General features: G+C 36.9%; 1 protein-coding gene across 3 annotated transcripts in view; it reads left to right on the top strand.

The window, feature by feature from the left end:
• The first annotated feature begins 5,832 nt into the window (after positions 1–5,832).
• LOC149090016 (NAD(+) hydrolase sarm1-like) overlaps positions 5,833–20,066 on the top strand; it is a 57,971-nt gene continuing 43,737 nt past the window's right edge. Inside the window, exon 1 of one of the 3 annotated variants that reach the window (XM_089231991.1) lies at positions 5,833–5,974. Coding sequence is in view for 1 of the 3 variants with exons in the window: in XM_089231974.1 (XP_089088100.1) it covers positions 18,666–18,683 (18 nt within the window). In the remaining 2 variants the exon portion in view is untranslated. Of the gene's footprint in view, positions 5,975–8,837; positions 9,176–18,456; positions 18,684–20,066 lie in introns of those variants that run through there. The other 2 variants (XM_089231981.1, XM_089231974.1) reach the window with 2 other exon arrangements.

The raw sequence follows: 20,066 nt of genomic DNA, 5'->3' as shown, positions 1-20,066 counted from the left end.
TTTAGGAGATTGATATCAACATGGTTATTAGGTGGTTTGTAAATTGCACAAATGGTTATTGGTGATCTGTTGATGAAGATGTTTACTGCCAAAGCTTCCATTTCAGTTGAAGAAGGAATCGAAAGTTTTTGGTGAGGAATGTCCTTTTTAACGAACACCGCAATTCCACCACCCCTTCCATGTAGACGGTCTTCACGTAAACAGACAAAATTAGAGATATTGGAAGTATGAGAAGGTTTTAAAAAACTTTCACAAACCAGTGCTACATCAATTTGTAGGTCATAGAGTAATTGTTTGAATTCTTGTAGTTCCTGTTTAAGCCCAGTGGCATTCCATGCCAGAATTTTCAGCGGTTTGCTGATAGTTGACACTGGTGTATTAATTTTTGAGCGCTGAAATAAAACCAATCAGAATTTGAATAAGGTTATGAGCCTTGTCTTCAGAAATGCCCATATTGACCAAAAGTTCTCGCACAACATTGGAAAAGTTCTCGATGTTGTTCTTCTGTGAATTCTCCACTGTTTCATTAGTAGTTGAAGACATACAAACTGAATGTACAGACGCATCAGTGACATCAGTTTCATCAATGACAAGGTAAGGTACTGGCATTTGCCTGTTTACAGAATTATTATAAGATTTGGAAAGTTCAGACGGCTTAACTATGTGATCGCCGAAAGAATCATCACGATTATTAAGATGTTTGTTGAATTCATGAATTACATCTGTGAAATTAATTCCAAATTGATTATTTTTGTAATCTAATATTTTCACTTGCTCGGCTTCGTTATACTTTCTGTTCAGCTCCTCGACCAGTTCGGCTTCCGTGAGATGCACTTTGCCTATTCCAAGAATATGTGGTCCCTTTAAGACTTCGTCTACAGAACGTTGTAATACCAACGGGATTGTACTAGCCTTGACCCAAGGATTTGACTCCGTTTTAGTAGACAACTCATTTTCAGAAAAGTTGTTTTCCCCATTTCTATCTCTTCCTCGTTCTAAAACTACGTTATTTCCTACGCTGCCTAGAAGGGGGAAATCTCGAAGCGAAGGTGGAAGCTTGGAGATGAAGGTTCTTCCAGATTCACCTGTGGAAGCAGGTCTGGCAGGGCACTTAGAATACGTTCCTGTATGAGGGCCTCCACAGAAGTAACACTTTATCTTGTTCAGATCTCCCTTAACCAAGCAGCTTCTAGTACTGTGTCCTTCTGAACAAAATGCGCATATGGCTTGATTATGGCAAAAATAACTTGTATGTCCGAATTTCATGCAGTTCCTGCATTGCAAGGGAAAACGATTTCCTCTGTATCTTTCAATCTCTATTGGAACCCCGTCGATGTCGACCAAGTTGGCAATTTCTTTAGAGTTGATCGGAACTTCCACCAAGAAGAGCGGGAGTACTCTTCCTGAAGTATAGTTTTTGAGATTGCATACTTTTATCACATCGAATCCTTGTTTTGATAAGTCATTAGTGATGTCAGAGTGGTTAACATTTGCTGGTAGACCACGTATTACGAATTTCAAGGACCTTTCACTATTCATTTGGTACGTATGATACTCGAACCTGTTATCGTCCAAGAACCTTGTGACGTTCCTGTGATCATTTTCACTAAATAAATTTAACAGAATGTTCTTCTCTGTCGTTTTAGACACTGGAGCAAATTCACAATTGTTTTTTATATCTCGAAAGGTTGCAAGCCAGTTGGATCCCCAAGAGGATAAGACAATTTGGGGTACATTAACTTTTTTTCGTCTTCTGTTGACTTGAGTGAATTCATCGTTGTCACCATTAGGATAATCATTGTCAATTCTAGATTCTACCCTACTCGGTTCCACTGAATCCGACTCTGCATTGCACTCTCCAACCCCACCTGAGTCTCTCACTGGACTTCGATGACTTGTTGAAGCGATTGCAAACTCATTTGTTGATTTATCTTCAAATATGGGGGTAGCAGTAGCTCCAGTGGAGTTGTTATTTCCCGTGGAGAGCATCACCTCATTTGCTCTTGTAGACATCTTTTTTGCCTTTTTTCTAGCTTTTGATCTCTGTGACTTCGTCAATTTTGGCTGATTATCTGGCTCGTCAGTTGTGACCATGGAACCAAGTGCTGGATCCGGTTTCTCTTTCGAGATCCTGGATTGAAGAGACGGCAGATAACGATCTGAAGTTTTTGCCATACATGCATTAGATGGAGGGGCCTTGGCAACAGTGATATTTTTGTTAGCATGCTTGTCACTTTTAGAGTTCTTGGTTTTCAATTTTCCCACGTTGAATCTGCTTTTTTCGTTGCCATTGCCTTCGTCAGGGATCACTGAATTTCCAGTTACAGATGGCAAAACTGGATTAGCCGTTGAATTAGATAACTTAACACAGTCGGAAAGTTCCTTGGTGATCCTATTTACTAGTGCCGGATCATCATGATCAGTATCAGTGTCAGAGTCCGATCGTTTTTGCTGAGGCTTATCACACTCATTCGGCACTGGGCATTGAGATGACACAAGTTTGGATAACACACATCTTTTCAACTTCTTTTTAAGGGCTTCATTATGCTTACGTGATTTACATTTACTTGAAATATGACGCTTTTTACTGAAACCATTGATTGAGGCCTTCACCAAATTATCAGATATGTTGGCATCATCATCACAACCTTCACTGATAGTAACAAATTTACCCAATTTCTCAACATCAGAATTAGGTAGTAGTGTGACATTATTATTCATGACAAGTTCTTTTACCAAACAATCGGTTACATTGACATCATTGATACCATGTTCATCATTACAGACCACATTACCCAGAATTATAGCATCAACAACATCTGTATTGTTAACATTGACTTTTGGGTTACTATTATCATTATCAAATGCTAGCTTTTCATTTACACCACACTTGTCATGATCATTATCATGAATAACTCTGTTTGATACATACATGGAACCATTAACTGATTTGATAACATTTTCGTTCGATTTGTTGATACATGCATCATGAATTAATACCATCTTAACATTATCACATGGTTTCATATCATTGACACTCTTTTCAAAATTAAAGTCATTTTTATCACATAAATATACAGAATTATCGATTGATTTGACACAATCATAAATATTATTTGGGCTGATTACCTTATCATTTATCTTTGAAACATTTCCATGCACAAATTCTTTACCTGTAGCAGAGTTTTTAACACATAAATTATCAGCCATTACCTTCTTACTCTTACGAATTGATTTAGCACACTTGGGACCAGGATCAGTTACCAAGTTTACAGGCGTTTTCTTAAAGCTGTTAGACAGCTTATGAACACAATCAATACCCTCAAGATCTCCAAAAAATAAACAACCTGTACTAATTAGTTTTTTGAGTACAGTATCATTGTTATGTGACATTTTGAACTCAACAAAATATGTTATAAGATTTTGCAATTGATCAACCACAGAACATTCATCACTAATGCCATCGTTACTCAAATCATACATGTTTTCAATCCAAGGCAGAAATTTCTCTGTCAGTGTCTCAAAATTATGATTCCCCTCGAAAACGAAACTCTCTGCCATCCGGCGAAAAGCCACAATTTCAGCGATTGCCGCCGGATCGGCATAGGGACAACGAAGGGGCATTTTAAGTGAGCACTCAAAAAGCAAAGACTTACCCCTGATGAGCCACGTCTCTGGTCTGGACCGGGTTTCACTTCACAACATACATATCTCACCCAAAAGAAACAACCGTAGATAGCGGAAAAACACAGATCGATCCGCGACACTGAAATACAAAACAGGTTGAGGGTTCTTTTGTCCACTGATGACCACAACTCGAACAAAAAGTCGATGATAGTCGAAGCCTCTCCTGGATTCACACTGTCAATGCGTGTCGTTGTTTCACTTTCAGCTGTAAATCCACGCTATCCAAGTGCATTCAGAAACCTATAAAAAGGGAAAATATGGGGCAGACGTATGCACTGGGGAGGGGGAAGAAATACTGGTCGATCACAGCACACACAAAGTATCACTGGTATTAGAACCAGCGATATTGCAAGAATCCATCTTGACTTGCACAGAAAGCCGTTGAAAAAACCGTTACGAACACCATTAAAGCGACGGTAGAAGCTGGACACACCCGAATACCGTAGTTACCAGGGATTATTGCCTCATAATGACCAAACAGGCGCACACACTAAAAACCACAACCGTGGATCTCTCTCCTGCAATTCGACTTGTCTATATAAGAATTCGTGCCTTGGTTTAACATTGAATGAAACGATAATAATTAGTTTTAGTAGTTGGCTTTAATAACGTTAATTTTTATTTGTTGTTTTATTTAAGTTTTTCCGTGATGAAAAAATATATAATTAATATTTCCTCTTTAAGAGTTTATTATATTTCTTATTATCTTTTAGACTGGACTATACAATTGAAATTCTTTGCACGCATAAAGAACATTTCCATAAATTCAACTCTATCTCGATTCAATTCCATTATTTTTACGGACCAAGGAAATGGTAGATGGAAAATAAATAAGTTATCATTATTAATTAGTAGCGTTATATTAATCTAAATACAGATTAGTTTTTCGTGAAATATTCGGATAATGAAAGAGGGGAATGTCAATTGAGAATGTCTATGAAAAGATGCGTGAAGGAAATGTCAGTTGGGAAAACTTCCAACGTTTAACTGATGGCCTTGGGAATATTCACACACCCTCAGTCGGAATGATGACCAAGATCGATAGCCACTACTTTTCTTTCAAAAGGTCACCAAAACACATTAAACCAACATAAATACATACCCATGAAAAGAACGAAATGGGTCATTGGAACGAAGAATAATAAAGCACACACACACACACCCTTGACTCCAGCTTTTGAGTCAAATATCGATTCCGATGCCCGTCTGGGAGTTCGAGAAATGTTTGCTTACCTCATATTAAAATTATAAAAATTAATTACTTTAATTTATTAATAAAATATATATATTTTACTTTAATTGGTTATTAAACTATTCTATTTTAATAAGTGTGTTTTCCTTATATAAATGGAATTAAAGTACGTACAGTACATATAGCTCATGCAAAGAAAATTGTTGATGAAAAGTTGGTGCTTTCATATACAGTAGACTCTTGATTATTCGACATCTACCCTTACTACTGGTGTACAAAACTAAAGGATTACCGACAAAATCCGGAAAATCTGAAAAAGTGCTCAACAGAAATATTACTACTGATTTTTTCAAATGTCTATCGCATTCGAACCTTACTACAGCGAGTTTGGCTTAAAAAGAAATCGAAAGAAATTTTTTGGCCCTATCCCATGTGATACTCTTATTAGAACGATTACAGTGAGCCAAATTTTTCCGGCCTCTCTAAGTTCGTTTCAAAGGAGTTAGACTGTTACAGGACTAAAAATTTCACTTACTTTACTCGAAGATTCACTTTATATCGAGCTCGGCACATGAACGGTGTAATTTATGTTTACAACCTATAATTTGATATATTTTTGTACTTAAAAAATACTATTTATAAAATATGTCCTTTCGATTATCCGATACATCCCTGTTTCCAGTGTGCCTAATAATAATCGGGTTTCCATGGATTTTTTTGTAATTTTTAAAAGTTTATAAATATAAAACTTCGTGCAGTTTGCGAAAAAAATACACCAGATTATACAATACTCTAACCTTGATGGGAAGGGGGTAGCAGGGAATTTCACGCACTAGATGGCGTTATTCGCAAAAGCATGGTCTCTATTTTTTATTAGAGGGAGGGACAGGAATGGATTTTCCCTTCAATCTGGTGTCAAACGCTATTCTCCCATTGTTGTTATGCAACGAAGCCGCCATGAGGGAGTTCGCATGACGCCTAGTTTCATTTGGTTTAAAAGGACTTATTACACGGAAATTAAAATTTAACTTTCATAAAAACTCAACTTAGAGATTTTATTTTAAACAACTCAATTTATAGAGTGGATGTTTTTAGGTACGTATATAACTTTTTTTTTGCAATTATAGTAGATTTCTCCCAACATTATTATTTCACCAAAAACAACACGTGCTGTAACAATTATTTTTGTAGTTTTTCATTTAGCTAGCAAACTTTGAGAACCTTCACGTCACTTTCGTGTGTTATTGTTACTTATTCTTCGCGTAAAAAAGTGATTGAATTCGCTCCTCAATAAATATTAATAAGCTGGAATTTTTTTTATCTAGTTATACGATGGATTTCTCCGATTTTAAAAAAAAGATTAAAGTGATTCAAAATTTTCAAATCTCTGAAATTCAAATTTTTGGCTGATTATGCTATTTATATCAACGAATTAATAGAAAATTGTTTTTTCATCAACTGACGAGACTAGTGACCTTCACAAGTAAAGCTGCATTTTTTTTAAATGTAGTATTAAATCATTTTTGTCACATCATGGTCAATTTATACGCATAATAGTAAATTAGACTGATATCAGATCAGGGCCGTAACTAGGATTTTTGCCACCAGGGGCAAAGATGATTGTGCCGCCCCCACAACATTTAAAATTCGATAATTTTATAACGGTGTTCTTTATTTCCATTTAAAACTGCCGCCCCCCTAAATTTTGCCACCCACGGCAGTTGCTCCCCCCACCCCCAGTTTCAGCCCTGATTTAAGCTTATTTCGAATGGTCTTGCATCCTTGCCAACTCATTGGATTCGAACCCAGACGGGAGGTGGGTTCATCAACCACTCAGTATCAGAATTATTTCCCCTTTTCATTATTATCTAGCAATTTATTCACGGCATTTCATTCAAAAGATATTTCATTTTCGAAAATGGGCTACACACGTGAATAATATTATGCTTGTAGGATTATTATTATGTAAAAGTTAGCAACGAGCAAAGAAAACAAGGTGTTTTGTTTCCCGTTTTCGTGCGGTACTTGTTCGCAGAGCTGTCGTTCTTTTTTTTTCCTGTTTGTGTGTTTAACATGTCCGCATTCAGCCAATGTTTTAATGGAACAACACACTCCAGAAAAAAGTGAATAATTATGAGTAAGTACACATTTCAATATGCAAATGAGGCATGGAGTAGTCACGCGTCGGGCTTCCGCTCCAGCACAATGACATGTCGTGAACATAGACGTATTTAATTTTGTCCGGATGTTATTATAACAGAGAATAAATAAATAAATATAATTTGAATACATTTATTTGCAGACTGGCTTATGATTGAGTCTTTACAACCACGGAAGCTGAATATTGATGAGTTCTATGCTTATCCGAATTGTTCCACGTAAAATATGGTCGCTCGTAAACAAAAAATCGCTCAAAACCCCAAAACCAGCAATAACATCTATGTAAAGCTAGGTTAGGCCAGCGTTTTTCAATCTCTGGGTTTCCCGAGATATCAAGAGGTTCCGCGAGAAATAGCAAATAGTAAATAGAGTGCAAATAGCTGTAGCATCGCTGCGAAGAACGGGGTTAGTACCATAAGCATCGAAACTGGGGGCTGAAATAGCCTCATCCCCTAGATTCAGGTGCAATAAATTTCGAGCCGCTTCCCCCCCCCCCCCAATAATGAATGATTATATGATGTGACTTACCCCTCCTACACAGGGCCGAAACAAGATGCTTGGTCACCCGGGGCAAAGCGTGCATTTTGACGCCCCTTGCAATGTTGAAGGAGAGGTTTCAGAATGAAATTTGCGCCCCCTCGGGTCTAACGCTCTAGGCACGAGACCCGCCTATTTGCGGCCCTTCCCCTACATACAGGCTGAAGTGCCGTTAATACGGGACGACTAGCAACTTTCAGCCCCCCCCCCCCCCAATGTTTTCTTCGTGTTAGCATTTCTGGTTAATACTGCATTTCAAAGGTCATAGAGCTTTACGTAAAAGATTTTGATTTCTGCATTTAATCTGAGGGCGCTGGACTCCGTGCTACCAACCGAGACGTATTTACGGGGGAAGGGGGGGGGGAAGCTTATAGCGGGCTATAACTCAGGATGGCATTTTCAGATGGGCGGTGAATTTGAGGAAGTGGTAAAAAAAATTAGAAGAAGCGGTAAAATTTGTATCCTACTGTAAAACAATAAACCCACCTCTGCCTAGGGAAACTAGTTCAGTGAGTGATCAAACCAGTGGCATAAAGAGTTTGCAAGAATGTTAGTGAACGAAAGAGTGTGTGAGTGTGGGAGGGACGAAAATTAATTAGAAATAAAAATTAATTAAGGAAGCATTAGTGTGACCGAAGAAAAGAAGTTACTTAGGGAGAGAGAGTGTAATGACGGAGGGAGGGGTTAAAGCGGGCTATAGCACAGCAGGGCTGCAAATCTGAGGAATGGGTGGTTAAAAAAATTAGACTAGAATGAGAGAAGGCTGCAAAATACGAATACAGTTAAATCCTTCTTCAATTTAAACCCTCTTTTACGGCAAAATAATGATTTTCTGTCTATAATAAAAGTATGCATTACAATTCCCTGATTATCCTGATTAACGGTCACCTTCCCTTATACGAACGATTTTTTTTTTTCACGTCACTGTCCGCGAAAGAGATGTTTTACAGTACTCGAGTACACCCGCGGCGTACTGATAGTTCACCTCCTTTTCATTATGTGAGCTCGATTTATTTTCTTATTCAATATAATCTTGTGTATTTAGAACAGGAAAAAAAACATAGAAAAGAAGCTGCGTGTGTGTGTGTGCTACTGCTGTAGCAGTGGCGTCACCAATCGGACACTGTTTTCAGTAGAGGTGTTTTCTTGGCAACGAGGACTTCTGAAGTTAAGAAAAATATATATATATAAAAAAACACGCGCTCACCGCTATGTGTCGCCATAAATAGATTCTCAACGAGATTCCAAGTAGATGCCGGTTTAAAATACATACATACAGGTGACGATGCCTTTCAAGAAAATCGCTGTGATTTAAAGGGATTATTATTATTTTTTTTTCTTTTAATGATTACCCATTGTGTGTGTCACCTGAGATAATTCCCGAGATTTGACAAGAAATATTGGATTTACGCCTAATATTTCGGGTTGTTTTTTTTTTTGGTAAAATGAGGAAAACGTGCATGTTTTTCATGTGAAAGAGAGTCGTTTGTGTCGTCAGTGATAAGATCTTTGCCTTCGTCGTTTACCAAATATATTGACAGAGCTGTGAAATTAACGTGATGACAGCTGTTTCTTTTGGGATATTATAATCGTTATCAGGTAAGATTTATTTGAGACAGTGTATGCAGATAATCTGCAGTAGGTGCATCATATTATTATTTATTTGAATGATTTTGTTGGCCCTTTTTTAATCAGTAGAACTGTAGCAAGGGGTTCCTCTTAGAATGCGTTTATTAGTGATTTTCGCTCAGATAGATTTCCATACAGCAGATCTATTACGGTCGGCATCTTCAAACTGTTGCTCGTAAGCACCACGGCGCACCCTGAAGCAACAAGAGTGATGGATGCTCATGCCAAATGTCTTGGTCGCGAGCTCTCAATCAACACCTTGGTCGAATTTCATTCAAGTACTACCGATTTGAGGCATACGCATGCCAAAGTTGTCATACGGGTGTTCTTCTGATACATACAGTGTTCCCCGAAAATAAGACCCGGTCATATATCAGTTTTTTTTACTCCTGAATGCGTTAAGGTGGAATTACACTATAAAAGTTTGATAAAAGATCTTTTACAAAATTTTAACAAAAACAACTGTAAGCCTATTGCTTACATTTGCTCGAATGTTACCGATATGCTTATTGGATTTTCAAGTTGCTTACATTTGCTCGAATGTTACCGATATGCTTATTGGATTTTCAAGTTGCTTACATTTGCTCGAATGTTACCGATATGCTTATTGGATTTTCAAGTTTTATAAAAAGACTTTTATCAAACTTTTATAGTGTAATACCGGCCTTGGGTTTATTTTCAGGCGATGTTCTATTTTTCTTTTATGTAAAAAAAAACTACATTTATTAAGGGAGTCCATTCATTTTCGGTTAGGCTTGATAAACTTTCCACGCTGATTTCACTCCATTCAATTTCCATTGCAGTCATTGATTTTCATGCCCAAATGGTCAACAAATCAGGGTCGCTTCCACAGTAATATAGGCTCTCAGGCATGTTCTAGCTCTTTTACCTGGCTAGATGCCCTGCCTACCAGCCAATCCATATGCTTTTTAAAGTGCAGAAGCTCATTATCACAACCCCATATGCACTTAGATCCCAGGACCATGCCTGGGTGAGCTCCATGCAATAAAAAACGCCCTGCCTTCCATAGCTTGTTTATAAGGCCTAAAGTATCAGGACTCTGGAAATGGACAGTCGTTATTCTGAGAATTCTTACATTGTATGCATTTACCTCTCGTCTAAAATCATCCAGTTGGGTATTTATAAATAATTAATATAAATACAAGTAGAAGTTTATATGTTGTTATTTATTTTCAGTATAAGCAGGGACGGGCTCAAGTATTTTGCGGCCCGGTGCAAAAAGCAATTGCGGCCCCTCTGACCATGCTGCTCCCTTGGTTGAAGTCAGTGTTGAATAGCCCTTTTAATAGGATAGAAGAAAATCGAATTTTTGCATAAGCAAGTGCTGAATTCGCCCAAGGCCACATAATATTCCAGGCATTGCCCCACATCCTGGAGCAGGCCCCTAGGCTGGGATCTTTTGCGGGCCCCTCATGAATTTATAGAGAGTTTGATGAATTTATATGGGTGACTGACCGGTCACTTCATATCCGGCCGTTGTCGGTCACCCAAGGAGGTTGTTTCGTCTCCTCGCTCACCAAAACAGCACTGAAGATGTCCATCGCGGTAGTGGATGAAACATCTGCTGAAAAACAGTTTGGAACACGGCATGACAGCCCAAAAAGTATGAAATTTATTATAAACTCCGGCCTTGGAAGTCTACCTTCACGGACGGGCTTAAGTATTTTGTGCCCCCCCCCCTCTGAATAGGAGTTTTCCAATACCCCACGGTGTCCATGGGTACTCTGGTGCCCGAGAATGACAGTAAAACTCCTTCGTAGACATAAAGAAATACCATTTGGTAATAAATATGGACAAAAGTGGCCGCTTCCCAGTGAAAAAATTGCAAGTGCGCCCCAGGCACTCGAAGATTTGGGGCCTCTCAGGGCTAGAAAACCGATTATCTACTCAGGCTCTCAACCTTAGAAGTCCCCTATCTTGGACTGAATTTTAAGCTATTGCTTTGCTGAGAAGTTTAAGTCAAAATGTAATCAAAACATTTTTATCTCCTTTTGCGGCCCCAAACATTTAGCGGCCCGGTGCGGCCGCGCCCTTCACACCTGCCTAAGTCCGGCCCTGAGTATAAGTGCTAATCACAATATCGATATGACAATATTAATGCAATTATTAAAAAATTAGATATTTTTTAAAGTTGCTTTCTCAATTTAACACTTTTTCCTATACCCTCTACTTTGTACCTGCTGAAAATCAGACGAAAGCCTACTTAATAAAAAAAGACATTTTAAAGGAAGTGCATCGATTTCTGTTGTGCAGCTTAAAAGGCTAACAGCATAATGGACACCCCCCTTTCGTGGACAGAAAATGTACTGGAGCTCTTACTAGACTGCAATATCAAATATCAATTGCAATTTTAGTTTGTAATTCCACACTATATATGAAGATAGAATTACAAACGGAACTTTAATGTTAAGACAAGGGTCAGAATAGCCCTATTTCTGGTCATCGCTACAAATTTTTGACTTTTTTTCAATTTTTGAATTGAAAAAAAAAAGAAATGGGGTGTAATTAGAACTATACCAGTTAAAAAGTAAATATTTTTCCAACTTCTTACCTATGTAGACCCCGAAATAAATAAATATTAATTACTAGCTTACCCGTCGCGCGTTGCTGCGATCTCGGAAGAAAGGAAATTCAAGGAAATGAAGGAAAGGGGGAAAAAAAATTCCCAGAAACCTTCGCGGGAGTGTACTCAACAACTTCTTAAAGTTTCATGGCGATCGGATAAATGGTGTAGTAATGTATAATAGTAAAGGACAAACAGACAGACATACATTCGTTTTTATAATGTAGGTTAATTGCGTCGAAAAAGTTACGCTGTAAGGTTTAGACAGGGTCTCGAAGTTTAAAAATACAGTAGAGTCTCGATAATCCGAGGTGGATGGGACCGAGGCTACTTCGGATGATCGATAAATTCTAATTATCCGACAAACAGTAAAAAGTGCTTCAAAAATGTTGGTTTTACTTAAAACAAAGAGACAAGCAAAAACGTTCTTATAGCATACTTATTGTATTTTTATTCTTGAAAAAGATATAGATGCCATAAGAATAAGATGTTAAAAATAAGATGTTTTAAACACTGAAGAATGTGAAAAAAGGCGTGAAGATTAAGACGATCAAGCCTTTCTCAATCTACCATTGAGAATAGTTCGGGAGGGGGATTGATAGTGACGCCAAGACACTGATAGCTTTCAACTAACTTTAACTGACTTTCCAATGATTTTACGTAAGCAAAACGGTCAAACTTGCTCCTTTTTCCAAATGACCCCCCGAAAGTTAAAATGGTCTACTTACATTCAAGGGAATCTTATATTTTATTATACTATTTACCCATTATAGGGCTGGGATGTTTCCTGGTTCTCTTTCAAAATGAAATTACTACTTGTCCGGAAACAAACTTTCGGGGCTCGGTTTTTCGAGACTGTATTGTAGCTCTATGTAGAATGTCTGATGTCTCCATTACAGATCTTTGGAGAATGTTTGTGGGAACGCTTTAAGAGTAAAATGTCCATGAGAATTTTTTATGTAGATTATCTCTGGGAATGCTGTATGACTTACAGCATTTTCAGAGAGAGTCTACATAGAGCTTTCCGTATAAAGCATCTTGAGAGACATTATACATAGAGTCTGCGTATATATTGTCTCTAAGAATGCTTACACGGAACGCTTTATGACCTCTATGAACGCTCTAATGTCTTGGCTGTTTTGCTCATAGAGCAAAAGTCAGCAAAACACTGACCCCCCCCCCCCGTCTTGTCCACAAAATTTTGTAAGCAGCTTTGCCCCGACCTCGTAACGCTCATTGAGAGCAGACAGAGGAGTACGTTGAGTTGGGGGGGGGGGCACGAGCTTCCTGTGTCCCCCCCCCCCCCCCTCCAGATGAGATCAAAAATTTATTTTAGTGCAAAACATTTTTTTGTAAAAACAGCAAAATATCGGAAGAAAACACTTTTATAACTGGACCGGAAAATTAATAAGATAATTCCCATCCATAAAACAAGTTCACTGTCCCACCCTCTTAATTTTAGACCGATTGCAATCACCTCCTCTCGCTGCAAGCTCTTAAAACACATAATTGCCTAGGAAATCCGTACCCACCTCGACTTGATTAACTTTTTCTTTCCTAACCAACATGGATTTAGATCATCGTTATCTGTATCTACCCAGTTAATACTTTTCATGCATGACTTAACAGACACCATTGACAAAAACCTTCAATCCGATATCATTTTCCAAGTTTTTTCTAAAGCGTTTGACAGGGTGCCCCATAACCAAATTTCTACTAAAACTTTCAAACCTTCGTCTAAATATTCAACTGCATAAATGGGTGGAGGCCTTTTTCATTAAACGCAGCCAGGTTGTCTCATTCAAGGGCTAGAGCACCCCATTTCTTCATGTCAAGTCTAGTACACCCCAGAGTTCGGTCCTCTCGCCATTACTATTTCTAATTTATATAAATGATCTACCTGATTCAATAATTGTGATATATCACAATCACAATCGCTGATGATTGTGCCATCTACAAAACAGTGTCCAATCTCTCCAACACAACCTTAACATTATTTATTCCAGGTGCTCAACCTGGGAATTGCCCCTCAACCCCTAAAAAATAGTTTTTTTGAAAGAATTCCCCACGATTACACTTACTCGATACACAATTATTTGATCTCTTAGGTTTCCCATTATAAATACCAGGGCATTATAATCGCTTCCGATCTCCGCTGGAATCTTCACGTTGATTATATTTTTAATAAATGTCTTCAAAAACTCTTTTTCTTTCGTCATAACCTGAAAAACTCCACCCGTCATGTCCGTCACCTGTGCTGCCAGACATATATAATCCTCCCTGCTCTCTTCTATGCCTGTGAAGCCTGGGACCCCCATACCCAAACCAACATTGACAAATCAGAATCTATCCAAAATAAGTCCACTCTCTTCAGTTTTAACTGTTGGTCTTCGTCTGTCTATATATCGGAGCTCAAGCGCCAACTCAATATTCAACCGCTTTCCTCTCTTAGACTTATCTCTCGTTTAACTTTTCTTTTCAAAATCCTCCATGGCTATTTTAATATCGACATTTCCAACCTTCTAATTAAACCCTCACATTTCTCTGTCAGACTCAGCCATTCCCAAAAATTACAGCCCATCTTCGCTTCTTCAGATTGTCACAAATTTAACTTCTTCCCTAGAACTATTATTGACTGGAACAGCCTCCCGCCAAATATTGCAGATTGCACTACGATTTACGAATTTTCTTGTAATATTATATAATCGTAATTTTTATCATACTCAACCACCATCCTCTTGTATAGGCCTCGGCCAAACAATATATATTGAATGAATAAATAAATATATTACTATAATCAATTTCTGATGATTTCAATGCTATTTGAAAGTATTTTCAATGCTAATAAACCAAAAAATTTCTCTTTTAAGAAATTCATTGTGCCTCCCTCCGCTTTTTGTATTTCTTCCAAAGGTTCTGGGCCGCGGCTTGAAAAATGTGTTAAAAAATGAATCTCGAAGTTAAAAAATATAACTTTTTCAAACAAAATCAAATTTTTAAAATCATTTCAAGCCGTAATTAAATTTCATAAATATATGAGTTGATCTTCGAGGATAACATATTTTTAAGAAAAAACGATCTGCGTAGCTTTCTGTACAAAAATATTATTTTTTAAGAAAGTTGTAGAGTTTCCCAATGGTGTCAGAAATTTGCGTGTTTTTTTTTCCCTTCAACTTTTTTTTTGGACATTTGGAGTAAATTTTTAGTTTAATCTAACGGAACATCCATTTTTTAGAGTAACTTTAATTTCTATTTGGTGAGTGCTTTTGGCGATAGAAGGCAGCACCGAGCTATATTTGAAACTTCAAGATAATTTTACATTGTGACCTCACATAACGGACTTAACCCCGGTAGTTTAAAATTTTATTCCCGAAATAACTCGGAAAACTCATAATCGATCTCATATAGCTTTTAACCCTTTAACTACCACATTATGAAAACTACAATAAGAAGAAAATTAAAGTAAAACCTCGATGAGTCGTCACCTCAAGTTATCGAAAAATTATGACGGCTTAAGCGGAGTGACGACTTAGGTGGAGTTCCGTCAGATTTAATGTGCAATGTTATGAAAATCGTATAAATTTAAAGTAATATGACATTTATTAAAGTATGAAGCAAAATAACAATATTAATAAAATTTATAGATTGCGAAAGAAAAAATAATAGCAATTTTTTATCTTTTTTATCTCTTATTACTTAAATTATTGTGGTGAAAAGTAATGTACACTTTGATTTATACTAGTAATTTTTAATTTATAGACTAACAGAGCAACTGTTTGAATAAGTAGCTTTTCTTCATAATAGAAACTCTCTATTGCACATTAATTTTACATATACATCAAATTTAATTTTAGTGTTTGAATTCTTCATCAGTAGTTCATGATGCAACTACAAAGTAATCTCGAACACTTTTGACTTGGTGGAGGGGCCCTGGGCAGGGAAAAGTAAACAGAAGACCTCAACTTGGGAAAGAATGTCTAATTTTTTCAACAAAGATATTTTGTTTAAATTTCAAGCCCTAAATTAGTAGAGTCCATGCTTTCTACGATTATTATCCGTGCCCGTTGCACTTTGACTTGATTAATTTGATTTTTCGATTTACATAATTTTTGATTTCCTTGCACTATATGTAATCTTTGACATCAATAAATTTTGGTTTTGCCGGAGATGCCCGGGGGCGAAGTGCTTACGTTGCAACTTCTTGCGACACAGCTTGGGTGTCTCGCGGTTTGTCCAGTTTCTCGAATGGAGCCCAGGCAGAAATGAGATCTAGCCTGAACAGTTCCCAACGTTACAAAAACCTTATTCGGCAAATGAACTTCCCCAGCGTAACTTCCGTTACTTAAACTGTTTCGTTCGGGTATATAGGATTTAATGGTGGCTTTTGAGCATATGACAATGCTTTTAACAAGTTCTTTTTTTAATAGGAGCCATAAAAATAGTCTGTTCCTCTTTCTCAAACTTTTTCATAGTGACGACTTAACCGAAATTAGCGACGAGTAAACGAGGGTTTAATAACATTGTGGTCTATGAGAGCCGGAAGGGTCTGAAGAAAAATGACGACTTAACCGGAGTGACGACTTATCAGAGTGACGACTTAACGAGGTTTTACTGTATAATAATATTATCAATAAAAATATGCAATTAATGACAATAATAATGATCATGTAAATTATTTGGTAGGTCATTTTAGTTTTAATTAAAGTGTGTGTGTGTGTGTGTGAGACGAGGCACATAATTTGGAAATCAATTACAACTTTGACTTTTCTCTTTTTTTTAAATTGAAATTGTTATTGGCATATATATATTTTAAGAAAAATATTATTAAATAATTTTGTACCTCTTTCAGAGATGAGAAAATTCTTCTATTCAAAAGTGAAAACTACACAATTCTTTTTGACAAAACAATTTTATTTATATGCAGAAATAGGTAAATGAATGTTTCTTTGCACACCGGTTGTTGAGTATCCCATGGTGGAATTTATTTCATGTTCATATTGATGCGTTTGGATTGAAAATAGAAATGCAATTTTCATGTAGCTTGTGTATCAAAAATCTAATTTTCGAAACATGTGGTAAAAAACAGAAATCCCGATTCCTGACCTATTTCATGCAGTAAAATTTTTATATAAAAATTAGAATCTGGAATCACTGAATATTTTTATTTTCAATAGTCATCAAAGACCAATTAATGCTGAAATGAATCATGTTCAAACAATAGATGTTGACTGAGAGGTCAGCAGGTCATGGCGTTCAAGAATCTAAGTTAATTACTAAGTTAATACTCTTCTTTTTAATCAAAGTTATTTCTATTATTTATGTTAAGGACTGCACAATGCTTCTTCCCAGAAAGCCTCTTGACAGCTCGACTTAATTATTCACTTCACAAGGTGACATCGAAGCAACAGCTCAATTAAAAACTGTGTCAGAAAATTCAAGAACACAAGCGGGAAAAGAAATTCGTGTCAATATACTGGACGGGAAGAAGAATAATAGTTCACGGGTATATAGCGGAAAAGTCCTTGAATGAGTCCCAAAAAAGTCCTTGATCCTTGCTTAACTAGGCCGTTCCTAGTGAAATGTGTTTATTCTGCTCATCCTATTTTATGTTTCATTTGCTGCTCGAAACAAACACGTGCTGCGATTAAATTTCAGCTTCGGGAAGACTGTTCGAAAAAAAATTAATCATTTTTTTAAATTTATATTTATCTAGTTTTTCTCCCCCGGAATATTTATTTCTCTATTATGTATCCAATTTTTTTTTCTCTGCGGTTTGGCTATTTATTTATTTAATTTTTTGCGTATTTTTTTTTTCTTTCAATGCGCGTGAAACAAACTTGGGCACGTTGCCCACAGAAAGAAAAAGAAATCTAAATTATCCTTTCACGTTAGTGACAGAGAGAGATATCAGTTGTGGGGTGAAGTGGGCACAGTGATGTCAGCTTTTTAAAAAATAAAAGAGAGAAAGGGACTCATAAAGCACATTTTCAATTAGGATAAAAAATTGACTTTATGGTTCTCAGGATATCCATAAACTATTGAACTCGATTTATTCGAAAAGGTGGGGGAAGGGGGGAGGGCTAGCTTTGCTTGTATCATCCGCTCTTCTCAAAAACAGGGAAAAGACTAAAATTCTGATGACACTATCTGTTTGATCAAAAATTAGTGGTGCAGAGGGATATTAAAATTTATACCCTTAAACGACTCAAAAAAAGAGGGGGAAAATTATCAATAAAATTTTGTAAGAAATAAATTCCTGAATACAAATATCCCCGCTTTTTGACAAAATATGCGTAAATAGTCAAATTTACGATACTTTACGATCAATTGTGAATTCTATCTTTCAAAATAATTTGTATATATATTACCAGTCGCGAGTTTTCACGTTCAAGTTAAAGCTTGTTAGTCAAAAAAAAAAAAATCTCTTTGCGGAATTCAGAAAATTTCTCATGGGAATTCTTCTCCGCGATTCTTTTCTAACAAGAATAGTACAAGAAAAAAACTTATGAGAATGTGCGGTGACGTGTTACGAACAAGTTACGTCAGTATCTATAATGACGCGTCACTGTGCTGACACAGCTGCGGCGTACAGTCATTGCTCGCGTGCACCATTTTGTCTTCACCATACACGTGTCGACTGGCATTTTTTTTAGTCAGTAATCTGTGCTGACCGGTACGTATTACGCATCGCCACCGTCAGCTCATTCTGAATCAGCTTCCACTACTGATTCCCAGGAATTAATTGAGTGTTTGGAAGTTTTTTTTGACACGCACTAGTTTGTGTTCGCCCGGTTCGAATCATCGTAATTCATCTTATTAAAGAGGTTTATTGGAGTATTTTTCATTCCTTTTCACATCTCTTGTAAACTTCTATGGATGTTTCACTTCATGGAAGTAAGTTTTAAAAATGACTTTAATTAAATTTTCATAACTCGTTAACATAGTATTATTCATTTTATATACCGTGTTTATAGTTGATTTCTATCTTTTCAAGTATTGTTCGATGATCTTGGTACTGATAGCATTTTTAGAAATTTGTTACTGGGAAGGTGATAACTATAAATAGTCACGTGTTTTTAAGAAAACAAAACATCAGTGCTGAAATAATAATAATTATTATCGTCGAAACTGCCAAAAGGGTAATGAAGTTTAGTTGCATTATTCAGATCAGTGATAGTTTTCTCGTTTCGTCTGAGAAGAGCCCACAGCCAAGCCATTGCGAAAGGGGGAGGAAGTCCTTTCTTTTTTTTTTCAAACCGAGCACACCTCCAGTCTATCGCCATTAGCAATATACATACTTTTACTTATACAAATGCCATCACAGGCAAAATGGCCAACGAGGTGGCTAAAAAAAGATGCTCATAAAAATATGGCTGTCAAATATAACTAAAATAAAGCAAGCCAATATAAAAGCATATATGTATCACTAAAGAAAAACTAATATTTATTACTACATAATAAAGACTAATAACTGTAGTATGCGGCTACATAAGCCCACGCTGTCCATAAGAAAGACTATGGTTGTCTTATTCTAAGTATGGAAAGCTTCTCGATTTATCCCACCATGTTTATTGTACTTCTATGTTATCTTACGCATGTACTTAACAGTACATGCATTTCTTTAACATTCCTCTGGAGAATTTCTAACGAATTGGTATAGTGTGACCACGGAAAGATGGTCTCTGACCTTGTCTTGTATGACCTCCATCACCAAAGAAAAGAGAGGGCTCATTCTTCAGTAGGTAGAAATACGGGGGGGGGGGAAGGACTGCAGCCGCAATCCTTGAGGATGTTTTCATTTTCTTTTTTCCCCCATTTCTCCCTACTGAAGAATGAATTCTCTGTTTTCGTTATGAAGGTCATACAAGGTCAGAGGTAATCGTTCCATGGTCACACTATACATGTTGGAATGTGTTTCGTGAGTGTATACATATGTGTGGCCAGAGCCGGAGCCAGCCATGAGGCAACGAGGCGTCCGCCTAGGGCGGCATGTTTACAGGGGCGGAATTTTTTTTGTAACAGATTTATTATGACGGTGCTTTCACTCTCGGAAATTTTTACACATCAAAATAATTTTGAAGGGAAAGTTCGAGTGGATAAATAAGTACAGGTAAATGCAACACTTTTCATTGTTGAAATGCTATTCAACTCTTTGCTATTCAGCAAGATCAGCCTTTAGAGGGGCACATGAGGTTTGGGGAGTAAGCACAAGAAATCTCTCAAAGAGAAATTTTGAACTACTAACATTCAAAAAGCACTTTAAATTAACAGAAATTG

Source organism: Pholcus phalangioides, unplaced genomic scaffold (assembly GCF_987345545.1).
Source record: "Pholcus phalangioides strain wild (caught in Gottingen) unplaced genomic scaffold, Ppha-v1.0 ptg000001l_1, whole genome shotgun sequence".
NCBI lineage: Eukaryota > Metazoa > Arthropoda > Arachnida > Araneae > Pholcidae > Pholcus > Pholcus phalangioides.
This window is presented reverse-complemented; position numbering and strand designations above follow the sequence as displayed.